Genomic DNA, 16,130 nt, shown 5'->3' on the forward strand with positions numbered 1-16,130 from the left:
TCACTCTACTCTTAACCTTTGTTATACATTTTCATCAGTTTTATAGACTGTTTTCTCAATCTCTAAAATAAAAGGCCTTGACGGTGCTTCTTCGTTACAATATTATCACGTCTTTTTTACGTTACTATGTGCGGTTGATTTTGCACGCTTTCAATACCAATTTTCAGAATGGCTCATTGAAGGAATGCCCTAATTTTTTTGCACTAGACGCCTGTAAAAACAAGTTTAACTCGCAAACAATCCGTGGCAAAAAACCACTTGTCATTATTTCGAAAATTGTACAAAATAATAATAATTTAAATTTGAATAAAAATAGTTTGTTAGTCGAAATCGACTGCCAACGGTTTATCCTACATATTTGAATGCATAATTGGCAAATTGCCAAAGGGGGTTGCAAACCAAAAGACTAACTCTTACAGCAAACATTTACGAAATAAAGGGAACCAGTTCAGCTCCATAAAAATTAATGTTAAGTACGCCATTGTCTTATAGTTTATTATCAACTTTACACTTTAATCCTGGTAGAACTTGCCAGAAGCAATACGACCGATAACTGTTACTAGCGGTTGAGGCGGCATTGAAACCACCACTACAACATGCCACCCCATTTCTCCAGTAAAATCATCATAGAATCAATTCCCTCCAGGAAAGATATACATTTAAAATGTAAACAATTGACAAAATGTCTGACCCTTTGTATTATTTTTTACTGCTTACAATGAACGATGGCAAAAAAGAAAAAAATTGTGAACATTTTAATGAAATTGCACTATTGTATATAAACATGCACACAGAAGTGGGGTGAGCTCGAAACATTTAAATCGAAATCGTTTTGAAAGCTATGGCTCAAAATATTCGCTTAAAAGCTCAGTCGTCAGGGATAAAATAGCAGTGATGCAACACTAGCTCCTGGTGTACCAAAGGATGGTACGAACGGAAAAAAGGAGAAATTTCAGCTGCAAAACGAAATACCTGGACGAAGGGCATGACGCGGACCACTTCGGTGACGAAGGTAAACCATCTTAGACATTACTTTGCCTTCGCCATAAAAACATTTGTGTTATAAAAGATGGGTGGTTTTTTTCCCCGCTTGTCACGACAAGTCAAATACCATTTTTTTATTTGCGCCTATGTTATGGCAATTGCACAAGAAAATCTGGTAGTTCAGTTAACCTTGGATAGAAGATAGTTCGGGTTTTTTTAAATTACGAACGTACAAAGCTTGAGGATGGATCATACGAACTTGTAAGATAAAATTGCCGTACAAGTCTTTTTTAGTGTTAAAACTAGATACAGTAATTTAGATTTTATTCACGCCCATTTAATGTAGAAAATACTCCTGGCACATCACCTCCCTGTTATTATGGGACAACTTTTTCTCGATTTGCGCTAATGTGGTACTTTTCATCCCACCACAGATATTGAGAGAGCTCTAGAAAGTCAGTATACCATCCCTAAGTATGCCAGGCGATTGCTTTGGTTGAGCCACAACTTAAAAATAAACGCCGCTCCTGAATAAATTGCAAAACTCACTCAAAATGAACGTGAACGTTTCATTTACTAATCTATAAACTCAAGTATTACAGTTAGGTATACAATAAAACGATGCTGAAAGCAGCTTGCGGATCTTCATAGTATCGCTCTCCAGACTTATACTGGAATTTCTTTGGCAAAAAGACGACCTACGCTGTACAGTAGCATCAAGTCACGCTGCTCTCGGAAACGAGCAGTTCACGTTAAATGTTGTTCGGGAGAGAAACACATAACTATATGCAGGATATCTTTCATATTATCAAGTCAGCAGTACCTAGATGCCTAAAAGCTGAAACAGAGTGTGCTATTGTGCACAGAACAACAACTGCTGTACAAGAAAAAAGGAGCATTTCCATTTCCGAGCAAACCCACGACAAACATCACAGCAAATATTGTTGCTTGAAAACACTTGAATATACACTTATGCGACAATTTCAAGATCCTAATAGCAACGATGGTTGCTACTTCACCGTTAGCAACAACTGCAATCCTCGACCAAAGCCAAAGACGAGCGGAAAGGATTTCAAGTTGACTTTTTTTTTACATTTAGCGGATTAGTTCAGAGGGAAAAACAGACTGCAATCGATTTTTTAATTATATAGTATCCATTTCTATCAAACATGCTTCTCAGGTAAAACAGAGTACTTTGAATATTTCGAACCAGAATTTCGTAGTAGTTAGGAAACTGTCATGTTTTACAGCCAATCATTAGATTTATGACTAAGGAGACATCAGGGTTGAATCGATGCGGGTCGTAGCTCTAGAGCCGTGTTTCACGAGGTGGACGAACCGGTAGTCCTTGCGCCTGAGCTTTTTTCTCCGACGCTTGTAGAATGCTGGCCCTTTTGTAGTAGGTTGGTCCGTAATCTTTGTCATCGACGTCAGCATAGACTAGATCGGACAGGATCGGTTTGAACGGCTGCATAATATTAGAAAAAATTCAAATGTCAACACATTTTAGTTTTGATACTTTACATCTGGCAAACAATTGGCTCTTTAATTTACACAATTTCAAATCTTTGCACAGTCCGGATGGAATCAAGAAATGAAGAAACGCAGTTACAGCACGGTACCTCACATCTTGTTTAAACCTGGACTTCTTGGCCTCCATTCATAAACTGCAATACTGCGTATTCCGTTGGAGATATTTCATTCTGGTGGGGTTTCAGTTCGGCAGTACAAGAAATAGATAAGTCAGCGTAAACAGTGCTGCCGGCTTGCTTGCAGGATGCGTGGTTAGTGTTAACGGGAAAACGGGATGATGGAGCATGATGTGACTGAGCTTGCTGTTTAGGAGGATCGTATGACGAGGTATGAACGGGAGCCAGCGGCCGAGGTGTCCAGGCTCGTTGTTGCAGCTGTGGATCAATCATGCTTGTGCTCTTGGTTGAGCTCATCAACGGGTTCATCTATGACGTCACATTGTTATCAAACACACAGCACAAAAAAAAAAGTATTAAAAACTTGGCATGCAATTTTTACGCCGGATTTCAATTAATCTGAAAAGCATAACACAGTGCAAAAGGGCAAGGGGAAAAACTATTCTAGTGCAAGCTGCCATGGCCGTCCCGTTGGGAGCGGTAGAAATGTTTCAAATACTGGTGACATATCGATCCACTCACGTTTAAAAAAGACTACTGCATCGGCAAAATAAATGACACCTGGCTCCAGCTGAATCCGCACATGATGCATGTATGAGACCGTTGACAAGTGTCAGACGAAAGACGTATCATTTAACATGCCCATAACCAGGAGAGAAACAACCAAAAACAACAAAAAATAATTATTTTACCTGCATGAACTGGTCAGATTTATCATGGTGTTCTTGATTTTGTATCTGCACATTCTTCAACGGAGTCGGAATGTTCTGGTAGGGGTGGCGTTTAAGCGTGTGAAAGCGGGGCGCAGGCACGGGAATGGATAGTTGCTGTTCGTGCTCCGGTTGCCAGTTTTGTTCGTGAGTCACACCGGTTTTGAGTGGTACGGAAACAATTCCCGCAGGCTTGGGTTTTTGGCATGCAAAACCAGCTGAGTCATATCCAGCAGGCGTAGGTGGTGGACCGGCACGTGGCACCCGGAGAGAGCGAAAACGGGAGCTAACATCAGCTACTTTAGGTTTACGAAGCGAGTTTAGATGACAGTTACGACTACGGCCCTGCTGGTCAGAGACGGTAGTCGTTTGGTTGTCTTTGGAGTTAATGGCTTCGGAAATGGTTCGATTAGTGCTCCGTGCCGATCCGTAACCAGAAGAAGGAGTATGACTCATTTGACTGGAAGGGCGACTGACAAACTCCTGGACGGGTTGCCATAATGACCCAAACAATGCACAAACAGAAAAAGAGACATCCGGTAAAATCAAGCATTCATGCAAAACGATGAACAACAACGTGCATCCAACATCGTCGGTGCCAATGCAACCATGCTCCATGAGAAAACAAAGACAACAAACGTTTGAAATTGATCGCTTCGAACTTCACTTACAGTCTGAGCCTCTTTAATAATCATGCAAGTCATGGATAGGAAGATAATTACAAAAATGTAATTCACGCATCTACCTTATTTGGGGCGGTTTGAAGCCCGTGGAAGGGAAGATTCTCGTAGAAAGCTTTACTATTTTCTGGGAGATTGTCATTGCCGTTTTTGGTGGAGGGTCCCGTTGCCGCTACAGCTGAAAATAAAAATCCATTTAATATAATCATAGATGATAGCAAAAGTAGCGGGTGTGTATGACATTTCAATTGAAATGGTTTGGTAAATAAAAAGACCCGTGGCGATATTTTGTATCGAGTGCATAAATATCAAGATGCAAATAAAACGTGCACACAAATATGCAGTATGCCGCCAAAATGATACCGAAATAAAGACTAGCATCCGGAGGCAAATACGAAACCTATCGTGTTGTCATGCTTTCGTACGAGAATTCTATGAAACATACCTGTAGTGGATGTAGATAGTGAATTGGCTTCTGGTTTTTTCCTCTTTCTAGTAGAAGTGCCGCTCTCTGACTTGGAAGCTGCATGGAGAGCGGACCAAGATAGCAGGTGCAAACCCAAAGCAACAGGGAAAGGATGTGCGGCGCAACAAATACAGGATAAAACAAAAACGGACGCCAGGATTAGGAATAAGCCAGGCCAAACAGTAAGGACACAGGATAAAAAAATGCAGTGTCAAGGCAATGTCAATCTTTTTTTTTTCTTTATTACGAGATGTAACCAGAGGACGTTGACATAAGCGAAGGAGTTAGCCTACCTGCTGGATTCTCCCGACACCCTTCAGTGTCGCTTAGGTGATTAGATGTGACGGGGATTAGAGTTTTAGGACGACAAGGTCCTTTAATACAGATAACAGAACGAGTACTCTCACTGCCGGAATCCGTTGCTTGGGACTCGCCTCCTGAATCGCGGTTTCCACTCAATGGTGGTTTTTGATCCCGCAACGTCTCGTAATACGGAATGTTCGGCTCTACTGCTTGGCGGTCAACTGCTTTGTCTGCACCAAATTGGTCTGCTTGCGAACCAGAGGAATCGGAACGGGGTCGCTTCGAATTGGAACTTAGCGCTTCGTCTTGTGTTTGGTCAACAGGCGAAAGAAGGACAGAGCCGGAAGCAGCCAATGTAAGGCTGTTCGTGTCGTTGACGTGGACCTGGACACCGGGTCGTAGTGGCCATTTATGTTGGTGAACTTGTTGGATTGCTGTTCCCGATTGCAGAGTCATAAGTGATCCTCCCTCCGGACTGGTTGTTCGGTTGTTCCATTTCGTTTTATATAATGATTTTTTTTTATTTTTTTTTATTTTTGTTTGTGATTTGGTGTTGTTTAGGTGCAGGTTTCATGCAGGTTCATAAGATGAGCATCAGCGAGGAAAGGTGGTGAATCCATGCGAAAATATATGAGAAAAAAAGAAACAAATGGGAGAAATAAACAAAAGGCTATATAACTTCGTGCATTTAGGATAGTGAGGTAATAATAATTAAGGATGGCAAAGGAAAAGTTGGCTCTAAAGGTCTGAAGAGTAAAATTAATGAAAACGAAAAAGGGTCATCAACATCAGAGAGGCAACCTTGATCTCGGAACAAGGTGGCAAAGCGCATAGTGGCAGAATTTAAAGGTAAACATAAAGTCATGACGAATTTTGCGTTATTCAGCTAAGAAATAATTTGTATCACAACTGTAAACATAGTGGAAAGAAAAAAAATAAAAGGCAGCTCTCTTCATGACGAATGGAATTCAAACAATCGTATCTATTACTCTTTTTCTTTAACGTAATCTTTTTATAGTAGTTCTAGAATTTTTCAAACATTATCATTGCTACCATGTTATGCAAGAAACGCCAAGAAAACGCGAAACAAGTCCCTGCGCGAAGAAGGAATTCAAGTGAAAGAAGAAGTGGAAAATGTTAATGCGACTGATAAATAGAAACAAGAATAGTGAATAGTTCTCTTCGTGTGCGGTACGGAGTTAAAGTTGCTAAATCCTAAAATGCAAAAGTCCGCCTCCATCGGTGAACCAATTCGATCATAAGAGGCACGTAACTATAACTGAAGAACTTATTCTTAGACGAGCAGGGCTATTGCCTGCTAGGAGGGGATGAACTAAATCGCTTTACTAGTAGGGGGAAAAGAAAAGAAAAGTAACACGCTGCATTCGTTTCGCTTTTTCTAAAACTTCAACGTTTTCGAATTTTTCTTTGTAGTATTAAATTTTCATTGAAAAAGTTGCTGTTGATACGTAGATTGTTCACGGTCCCGGCTGGGCGTACACATTGATTACAAAACGGGCAGAGCGGCTGGAAATACAAAGAGACAGGGTGCCAATACATTAATAATGTCAAAACATGAATTTTAGAAACAGAACTGAGTTATATCTTCAATCTTATTTATCTTAATAGTCTATCGTTCGTGACTAAAGTGTTCACTAACTGAGCTGCATTTGCATCTATCACGCAAATCAGTATTCGACGTTGAATTTCAGAAAGGATATTGAGAAAAAAAAACTGGAAACGAAACGAGGTCATGAAAGACAATGCTCCGCAGCTTTGCAACATTCACGATTAGGAAATGAATAGTTTTCTTTCGCAATGCTAATGGTTTTTATCCTTTTCTTTCAATCAATTTTGCAATTTCTTCGAAACTTTTGTATGATATTTGACTGATTCTGAATTTTGAAAACGCTGCAAAATCCTCAATAAAATTGGAAAGGCGTTTTTGTGTCGGCGAAAGTGGATGATAGACTGCATTGGAATGAAAGCAATAAATAGGAAAAGCGAATAGCCTCGTCATAGTCGTACATAGACAGGGTATGACAAAAGGCGTAAAAAGTTAAGAAAAAAAAGTGATAACTTACTTTTCACGTTGTTCCATGGTAGCGGCAGGGTTATCTGAACAATGATAAGTGTGCGATGTTCGTGAAATTTGGGACATTTGGGTATTGTTTGTTTAATATGGGGTGGAAATGCAACAAAAACAAAAAACAAAAAAAAAAAGAAAATACAAAAACTGTTAGTGACAAATCGACGCAAGCAAACGAATCGACAAAAAGCTGGCAATGCATTCCGAACGTAAATCAAAACACAAATACCAAAACGCGTTGATCTATTACATAGCGAACACTGGTTTATAGTTCCGTATTTTGTCTTTACGATTACGTTCAGATTATGTCATCCGAAATTACTGACATTGATAAGTACCCCTCCCCACATCGATCTTTGCGATACCCATTGTCTTTTGAAATGCCAATTACTTACCATGACCGATAGTCAAACTACTCACGAAAGTAAACTAAAACAAGTTAAAAGACGGACTTACATTTATCTTCGGTTCGCTTCCTCCGGCAAATGACGAGTAACACAATACAGACGACGAGGATGACGACGATGGCCGCTGCGATGACGGCGATGATGATTATGTTTTCGTCGCCCAGCTTCGCCAGCAATCCACCTGTATTGAGGAAAAAAACGTTTGTACATAACTAATGGAGACGTACTTTAAATCTTTATCGAGAATGGTACGACAAATCCATTACACGGATTCTTCCGGCAAACCCGCAATGGCTTTCTAATGGTCTGACAAGACATGTCATTCATTGTTAAGACAAATAGTTTCGTATCACTTTCCTAGCTTGGAACTTCACGAATCCCTCGTGTAACCTTGTTCAAACGCAGGCATGTAGCCTATACTTGAACTGGCACCTATGGTCTTAACAAACGCGACAAAAAAATTGCAACAAAACAAACGTTACCTTCAACGCTAATTTCGCAAGGGGTCCCGAATCCGACGGAGTTGTTGGCATGGCAATAGTAAATTCCGTTGGTGGGAGCCGGTCCGTCAATTGTCAGAACACTTTGCAAACCCATGTGCACAATGTCAGTAGTCAACGTGGCATTGTTCAGCATCCACATGAAATCGACCAGCTTAGGATTGGCTTGGACTTCACAAATTAACCGCGTTTTTCCTTCCATCTCACGCAGTGTGATGGAACATTCTGGTTTAACTGTAAGCAGCACAAAGTACCCAAACGTTAACTCGATACTTATTGGAGGACGGATGTTTTGATCAATTATTTTATATACACTAGATTAATGTCATGTGGATATCCGAAATTAAATGCACGTAAAACTTACAAACGACATTGATGAAGGCTTTGGCGCTGCTGTTGCCGTGCTGATTGTGGGCCACGCACGAGTACTCGCCCGTCTTATCGCGGCTCAGACCGTAATCGAGTGTCAGACGAGGTCCATTGCCGATGATCTGGTGGTTGTACTGCCAATAGTAATTGGCCAGCGGATAGGCCGACGCTGAACACTCCAACTGGCCGACGATCGAACCTTCCTCCACTTCGATCGAAGGGTTATCAATAATCGCCGCGGTGGGTGCATCTGTGATAATAATTGAACAACTCAAACCGATAAACCTTGTGAAATTGCCATTGTTTTGCTTACATTCAACGGTAAATAGGGTGGTGCTGGAGACGCCATCGCCTACCACGTTGTCTGTTGACGTGCACGTATAATTCGCCGTGTCGGCTATCGGGTCTAATTTTGCCTGACTCCACATCCGCATGTTGAAAGATAAACTCGATTTCACCGACTGGTGTTGGTTAAACTGGTAACAAACAAAAAAAAAAGGAATATTTGTTAAACTGTTGGTTGACTTGGCGAAAACGGAACAAGTTAATGCACAACAAACACAGTTTTGTAGAAAAATTTTTTTTCACACGTATGCATTTGCTTGTGGTCCAACCAGTGCAAAACATTTTATAGTTCGCTAAGGTTGTCGTTTCAATTAACACGGCAAAAAATAAATCGCATGACGAACAGGATCAGGTCAGCATGTTACCATAAACAAGTAAACCGTTATTATGCTCAATTATTAAACATTATACTATTTTTATCTCTATGCTGTAACGTTTTCTTTGATAATAATGACACAGGAATTAGCATAACTACTTATTATACCTTTCATGCCTAACATTACACAGCGGATACACACACATGTATATTACCTTGATGTTTTCTGGCACGAAGCTATCGACGACCGTGTACATGGGTGATTCTCGGATGGGTACTCCATTACGGAACCAATCGATTTGGCAGAGTGGATAACACTCAACACGGCAGGATAATTTGGCCGAGTCGGCAGAGTCTGAGAGAGCACCGGAAGTTGGTGGCAGGCGTTCAATGAACGTCGGTGCAGCTGATATACAAAGATTAAAACAAAGTTAATAAAGTAAAACGTGAAACTATGAGATACAATACTCACCATAGACCTCAACTTCAATAGTAGCCGTTTCTCCTTCACCTGCCTCATTGACTGGCGTGCATGAGTAGTTAGCTTGATAGTTAAGGGTCACTTGGCTCACATTCCATTGGGCGTCACTAATCTCTGGAATGACGTGGCCATTGCGTGTCCATCGGTATTGTGTAACAGCAGGCTGGCCGACATCCGAAACCCCACAAGTCAAAGTCATAGGACCATCTTTTACTACCACCTCCGGCTCGTAGGTCAGTGTGGTATTGCCCGGTGGGTCTGTAAAAATTAAATAAAAAGTTTTCAAAAAAATTTTAATTCTGTAACACGATTGGATGTTTTTTTTGTTTTCCACCGACAAATTTTGTAGGTCGTCAATCAAAACGGTGGTTGTAATCTGTTATATTTTTGCTTACAGTAAATGACAAGAGTTTCGACTTCGGAAGGTGGTCCCCATCCGGCGGCGTTCATGCCTTCGCAAGAGTAATTCCCTTGGAATGAGCGACCAACATATTCGAGAAGTAATTTGCTCGGGTCTACGTCACACAAATCTTCGTCGTACATCGAAAATGAGGTAATGGTTTCATTGAGCGGACAATCAGGCAACTCTTTGAGGAGCTCGCCATCTAGATACCAGCGGACTCCTAACAGCACGGGTGGGTAACCACTGCTCACCTGGTTAATGAAATTCAATTAGTTATTATTCCAATATTTCAATTGCATGTTTGACGAAATACCAGAACTAATAAAGACGAAAACTCAATTCACACATTATTGCAATGGTAAAGAATCGCCAAGCTATAAATTAACAAATTACCTGGCAGTTGAGAGTGATATTGGGACGTTCCAGTTCGTTGACTGGCAGCTCAGGTTCCATGACCAAACGCACTTCCGCTGGATCTAAAATAAAATTCAAGATGCATGTTAATAAGTTTTGTGGAAAAGTCTATCACAAAATAAGGGAATTTTGCAAATGCTTTTAGCTAAAAGGCAAGGCACAAATACTAAACGTCCATTAAAAGTCAAAAGCTAATAACTTGAGTAAGACGGTGTCAAATTATGATAACAATCGATTAAGTTTCCAAATAAAAATTTCACTGGATTACTTAAACAAATAGAATAAAACTGAATCTGCAATACTAAGACCGTTATAAATTAACTGCGTAACAGTAAATAGAATAGCAAACGGATGCTTTTATGCCAGAATACGAGTAAGCTGCAATGAACTATACAGTATGTACAGTATGTAACTTGATGTGCTTACACTGGACGGATATGAAGGCGACGTTTTCCGACTGGCCTGTGCCTATGGCGTTGGTAAGGCGACATGTATAAGCTCCGGCATCGTCTCTCGTCGCTTTCTTGAGGAGGAGAGCCGGCTGGTCAACGGTGGCACCTTCGTACTTATGTGGGCCATCGATGATGATTTCCACATCGTCCTTAAACCACTGGACGGACGTCAAGGTGACCGGATTGGCATCGTAAGTGCAAAAAATGAGCACGTCCATTGTCTCGTTGACGGTGACGTTTTCGGGTGAAACGGCTACCGTAGGGGCATCTAAAAATGCAGAGTCCGTCACGCGAAGCACCAAATGTGCGAGAAGAAAAAAAAAAACATTCACGTGAGTGTTAAGATTACAAAAGATTAGTCGGAGTATTTTTACATTCGACTCTGAGGAGCTGTGACACCTGGACCGGTTTATGCTGCAAATCGTCAGTGACCGTGTTACCGGCACGGCAGGTGATATAACGTCGATGGTCGTGTCGATTCAGCGTGAAAATGAGTCGGCTCCGCGTGCTGAAAGTGCCATCCGACTGTAATTGAGCAATTGGCTGGAATTAATTTATTTTTCTTATCAAAGTGTTAGACGTGCTGTCCTGAAACACAGGCCAATTCCTTAAGCAGGCGGCAAGCAAAAATTTGGCAACTATATTTTACATGAAAGCAGTCATCGTAAAACGTTAACGCTTTGAGAGTATCTAATAGAGTTCATTGTCACCTGAAACGCTAGTGATGGAACTGCTAATCACATTACTAATTGGTTAGAAAAAAATAAAAATAGAAAACTCTAAGTTAACATGCCATCACTCCTTGTTCACTTTGTTCTCCCTCTAAAAGGGCATTCATTATTACATACTTGCTCCTCGACTTCCGCTTCGTCTTCCGGCTGACGGTTATCGCCCAGACGAGATCAACCACATCAAACGCAGGAATCAAAATAAAGAAATCAAAAGAGGGAAGCGTCAACTATAGAAACAATGGATGAGTGCCTTGCCGTTATTTTTAGCACGTTTGGCAACCCCCATAGTTAATGAAGCAGAATCTATTTCACATTCTATTTTTCATGACACTTTTCACGAGTCTTGCTGCTATCCCCCTAGTCACGGCTCTGGCCCTTCCCTCCCACAAAATTTCTGACTTGCCTCGAAATATCCTTCTCCACCTTGTCAGTGTAACTATTTTCAAGGATTTGACTCGTTTTTAGGCAATCATGATATGGGGTATATTCTTGGAGCAAACTGCAAAGGATGTTGGATCTGACCTGTAGTTGCGTTGTCTCGACCGCGCTCTTCTGCAGTGGCGATGAATCGTTGTACCAGGTGATGGCAGCAGCTGGCCGTGCGCCATCAGCCACGCAATAAACGACAACGGCAGTTCCTTCCGTAACCGCCGTATCCAGTCCGGTGAGTGTCACGTTAGTGGGTTTCACTGAATCACAAATCCAATTATAAAAGTGTCATTATGTTCCTTCTAATTTGTTTACTCAAATTTTGAGGCTACGATTCCCCTTCACCAAAACTGCTATCATGCAGAAACTTATCCCATTGTCAGATGGTCAGGCAAAACAAATGAAAAAAACCAACAAAAAAAACATAACTAAATAATAAAGGCAAAGACAACTTACCATGTACATCGATGCGCAAATTGGCGACTAACGGTGAACTTAGGGCTGGGCTACGGACACGACACTGCCATTGTGCATCCAAGTCTTGACGTGATAATGCTACCTGAAGCCGATTGATACCAGTTACTGCGCCGTTGTCTTCCTGCGTGGCCACAACTTCATCTGCTACAAGCAAGAAAATTGTTAAGTATGCCAACTGCAGTGTTAACACCAATAACTATTATATGGGGTCTATTTAAATGACTTTGAAGATAAAAGAGGAATACGTAACAGGCAAAACGTTGCAAGGACTAGAAAGACTCTACCTTCCATGACGTGCGATCCGTTCCACCATTCAATGCGAGGGACGGGTCTGCCGCCTCCAGATCGACATAATAAGGTGACGATTGTACCTTCGTTGAACGGGCCGATCCGCGATACATTTCTAATTGCTGCTGATGTTTTTCCGTCCTCCAGCAAAATCTCGACGTAATCGGGAGCAGCTGTGGTAAACATATTTTTACAACAAAATGTTACAACCAAAAATAACGTCCATAGCCTTGATAAACTTCACAATTTTTGTATGCTTCCAACGATATTCAAAGCCAATATCTGTTTAGTTTTCATTTAAATCGTCTCAAATCTTCATTCTACATTTCAGCTTTCCTCTATGCATCCTGATACAGAAGTAAAACAGAATATAGAAAAATCAAGCAATATCCATCGCTTCGAAAAAGGACGACCGCAAATACCACGTAACTCCTCCAGAGAACGATTTGTTATGTATGTTCCAAATATTTAATACACAAAGAAACGCAAACACTGGTGACAAAGTTTTGCCTTAGAATCCTTTGGGGAAGCGACTTCTCCCCGAAGTTATTTGACCGTTTTACGTCTATTCACCATTCGGACACTTCTCCCAGCCGGCCAAAGAATGACATGTTATCGACAGTCAAGGCATTTCACCTTTTACTCATAGTTGCTCTCCAGCATTTGCCTAAACGGAGTTTATTTCTGCAGTCAAGAGATTGTGCTTGACGCGCCGTGCCTGTTTTCCAATGTTTTTTTTTTTTTTTAATATAGATCTCTCACGAGGATAGTCGTAGAATCGATTGCTTCGCTATTTTAAATTCTGCGCGTTCTTCTTAGGGTTGTGATGCGTGGCTGAAAGCATATGAAAACGGGTGACAGCAAGACAGAACTGTATCTTGCTACCTTTAAGCCCGATGAGAAATATAACTAGCCTTAGGACACATTAAGCGAGGCGATATGACGAGCCTGCCTTTTCGATCGATTATTGATGAATCGCTGGAGGCTGGGGCTTTTCATAGGTACTCTGACATTTTTCTACCATTCTTTTTCTTGGAAAACGATCGATGATGCTGATGCTGACTAATGCAGCTGCTTCGCTAGAAGAGGGCGATGCTAGAAGCACGGCGAACAATATAGAATTTAAACAAATAGAAAACGTGCTAACTCCTAAAGAAGATAAGCGGAAACATATAGGAGATAATCGATAGATGGCGACGTCGGTATGAAGTTGAAACATAGGACCAAAATGGAATTTTAAAAATTCCAATTGGGTGGCTTTACACGACAAGACCTACAGCAGTACAGGTGCAGGACTATTAATACGTACCAAGAACAGTGAGGTTAACATATTGAACGACAGGGCAGCCTTCGTTGATCTCCAAATAGGTGATCTCGCATCGATAAAGACCTTCGTCGGCCAGTTGCAAGCTGCTAATCTTCAACCCGGCTTGGGTTTCATTCGACGACAAGACAAACCGAGCTCTTCAGACGCGTTAGAGGGCAAACCAGCAAAGATATTTAAGACAAAAGAACAGAAACAAAGAATCAACATCAATAATCATCAGATGACAGGGAAGTATGGAGAATGACAACCTTGTTTCAGAACATAATGTATCAATTTTATAAATATGTATGTCGAAGAAATATAAACACGTTTGTGACGATATTCAAAACATTGATCACAAACACCGATCCGTCTCACCACAGGTAGTGGTGATTCCATACAGCGATTCACCGCCACTAGTAGGATGGAGACGGCTGACAAAAAATAAACTGATGAATTACGCTCCCAACCACAGTGACTTCTTTCCATTGTTGAAGCGATCTGTGTACGACGCATGTCAATAGTTACTTACCGCAACAGGAAAATCAAAGGTCTAGAAATTCTTTCTGGTGTATCATTCCTTTGAAGATCGTTCATGTTTGATAGACAAACCACCGCTTAAGAGTCAAGAGCGCTCATACAGATAGTATTCATGCACGTATACGTGTAGAACCCGATATGCGTCGCCGGTTAAATTAGGAGAAGAATAAAAATACCTGTTGGTCAACGATCCTTCCGACCGTTCCAGATTTGCCAGTTCACTGTAGACGAAGACGCGCTGCGATTCGCGGTACCATTTCACGCTGTGGAAATCCCCGCAGGTGGCCACGTCCACGCTGCACGGAACCGACACTTCCTGGCCGGCCAGACCAGATAGGTCTTCTAATACAGTCGGGGCGTTGCCTGCCAATGCTAGCTCTGCACCTGCAATCAGTTCAAATAGAAAAGAAGATTAAATCGAGGTAAATTTATATTTGCGTTTGCTGAGGAACTTGTAAATGCTTTTATATTTGGTCATTGTCATTCGAATTGCTTTTCACTTCCTTTTGAAACTTAGTTTATTCTCTAGCACACTTGGAGCTTCTTTGCATCAATAATTTTTCTAATACGATTTCCTGGAAAGAACAACCGCAAATTCCAAGCCGGTGGGAAAAAGTGAGATGTTGGTACATCTTGGGTAATAATATCTTTGCTAATATCTTTGTTTCTTAGCGTAAAAGCAGAGCACTGCGAACGTTTTCCGCAGACTCATCCATTTTGGAAGAAGGCTGAATTTCTGTAGAACGTGCTATTGCCTAAGGTTTGTTATGATTTGCCTAGAAATTTTTATTCTACATTCGCTGCGGCCAATGTAACTTTACGGCACCCATTTGTTTGAAGACTCTTCGTTTGTCTTGTTTTAGCTTTATGCAAATATGGAACTCTGGAATTCTTTTGAATAAAGAAAGTCAAGACTCTATTCCGACTATTCTATTTCCAAACAGACAAATTTGAACCCCGGTAACCTCATCACAAGTATAGTTCACGTAGGACGAAAATTTTTTTTTTTTTTTGTTTTACTCAACTATGGAACGAACCCCGACAGTTTGCCCGTATCAATTTTATAAAATCCCTATTTCACATTTCGTGGCTATTCAAAACACTATGTGAATCCAAAAATAAAGCACAATATCTTTCATCCAGGAATTTAACTGTTCGTGACATATGCCCTGATCAATTTTGGAAGTTATTGGTTTTGAAATCAAATCTATCGTACGAAAGCTTAAAGGAAACGCCATAGCCCGTTATTAGACTCGTTCTCGCCTCTCACAGGGCAGCAGCTGGATGCTATTTTCACTTCGAGACATTTGAATTGACGCCAAACTTTTTTTCTCCTGTCGAACTAGACTGTAGGCCCTCCTTCCATACATCGTCTTTCTCCCCCGAAAATGGGGTGTATACGGGACGGTGAAACATTGGTATTTTGGTGGAGTGAGAACTTAGTCCATCATGTTTTTTATCGTTTTGTTTACAACATGTGTTGTTTTCTATGATTTTCTGTATTGTTACAATTAATTGTTAACCTTTCCCGTCTGCTGAATAACGTCATGCATATTTTTATACTGATTTATGTTTGACAGATTTATTTTGCGTGAAAACAGAAGTGGCCATTGAATGACAAGATTCACGCCAGAGGTAGAGGGAGAAGCTTCGAGATTTGGTCTAGAAGCAGAGTTTTATGGCCATGTGAATCATCAGTCTCCCAAGTTAACCAGCAGCTGCTTCATGTTGTAGATCAAATGGTTTTGGTTGCTTGTGCATCCCTTAAAAATAGCGTGGGCCAACCCACCC

General features: G+C 41.0%; 1 protein-coding gene across 9 annotated transcripts in view; it reads right to left on the reverse strand.

Annotated features, from left to right (window-relative positions):
- Positions 1-681: 681 nt before the first annotated feature.
- The window catches only part of LOC130685322 (B-cell receptor CD22-like), a 35,649-nt gene continuing 20,200 nt past the window's right edge, over positions 682-16,130 (reverse strand). Inside the window, exons 2-24 of one of the 9 annotated variants that reach the window (XM_057508599.2) lie at positions 14,516-14,723; positions 13,803-13,957; positions 12,490-12,666; positions 12,185-12,346; positions 11,822-11,988; positions 11,417-11,446; positions 10,943-11,093; positions 10,543-10,836; positions 10,096-10,178; positions 9,695-9,953; positions 9,291-9,557; positions 9,034-9,224; positions 8,471-8,633; positions 8,153-8,407; positions 7,771-8,022; positions 7,338-7,469; positions 6,877-6,910; positions 4,783-5,267; positions 4,469-4,546; positions 4,089-4,201; positions 3,326-3,826; positions 2,607-2,942; positions 2,315-2,452 (exon numbers count right to left, since the gene is read on the reverse strand). In XM_057508599.2, the coding sequence (XP_057364582.1) occupies positions 2,619-2,942; positions 3,326-3,826; positions 4,089-4,201; positions 4,469-4,546; positions 4,783-5,267; positions 6,877-6,910; positions 7,338-7,469; positions 7,771-8,022; positions 8,153-8,407; positions 8,471-8,633; positions 9,034-9,224; positions 9,291-9,557; positions 9,695-9,953; positions 10,096-10,178; positions 10,543-10,836; positions 10,943-11,093; positions 11,417-11,446; positions 11,822-11,988; positions 12,185-12,346; positions 12,490-12,666; positions 13,803-13,957; positions 14,516-14,723 (4,481 nt within the window). In that variant the 3' untranslated portion in view covers positions 2,315-2,452; positions 2,607-2,618. Of the gene's footprint in view, positions 2,453-2,606; positions 2,943-3,155; positions 3,205-3,325; positions 3,827-4,088; positions 4,202-4,468; positions 4,547-4,782; positions 5,268-5,604; positions 6,320-6,876; positions 6,911-7,337; positions 7,470-7,770; positions 8,023-8,152; positions 8,408-8,470; positions 8,634-9,033; positions 9,225-9,290; positions 9,558-9,694; positions 9,954-10,095; positions 10,179-10,542; positions 10,837-10,942; positions 11,094-11,416; positions 11,447-11,821; positions 11,989-12,184; positions 12,350-12,489; positions 12,667-13,802; positions 13,958-14,515; positions 14,724-16,130 lie in introns of those variants that run through there. The other 8 variants (XM_057508598.2, XM_057508603.2, XM_057508600.2 and 5 more) reach the window with 8 other exon arrangements.

This window comes from Daphnia carinata, chromosome 3 (assembly GCF_022539665.2).
Source record: "Daphnia carinata strain CSIRO-1 chromosome 3, CSIRO_AGI_Dcar_HiC_V3, whole genome shotgun sequence".
NCBI lineage: Eukaryota > Metazoa > Arthropoda > Branchiopoda > Diplostraca > Daphniidae > Daphnia > Daphnia carinata.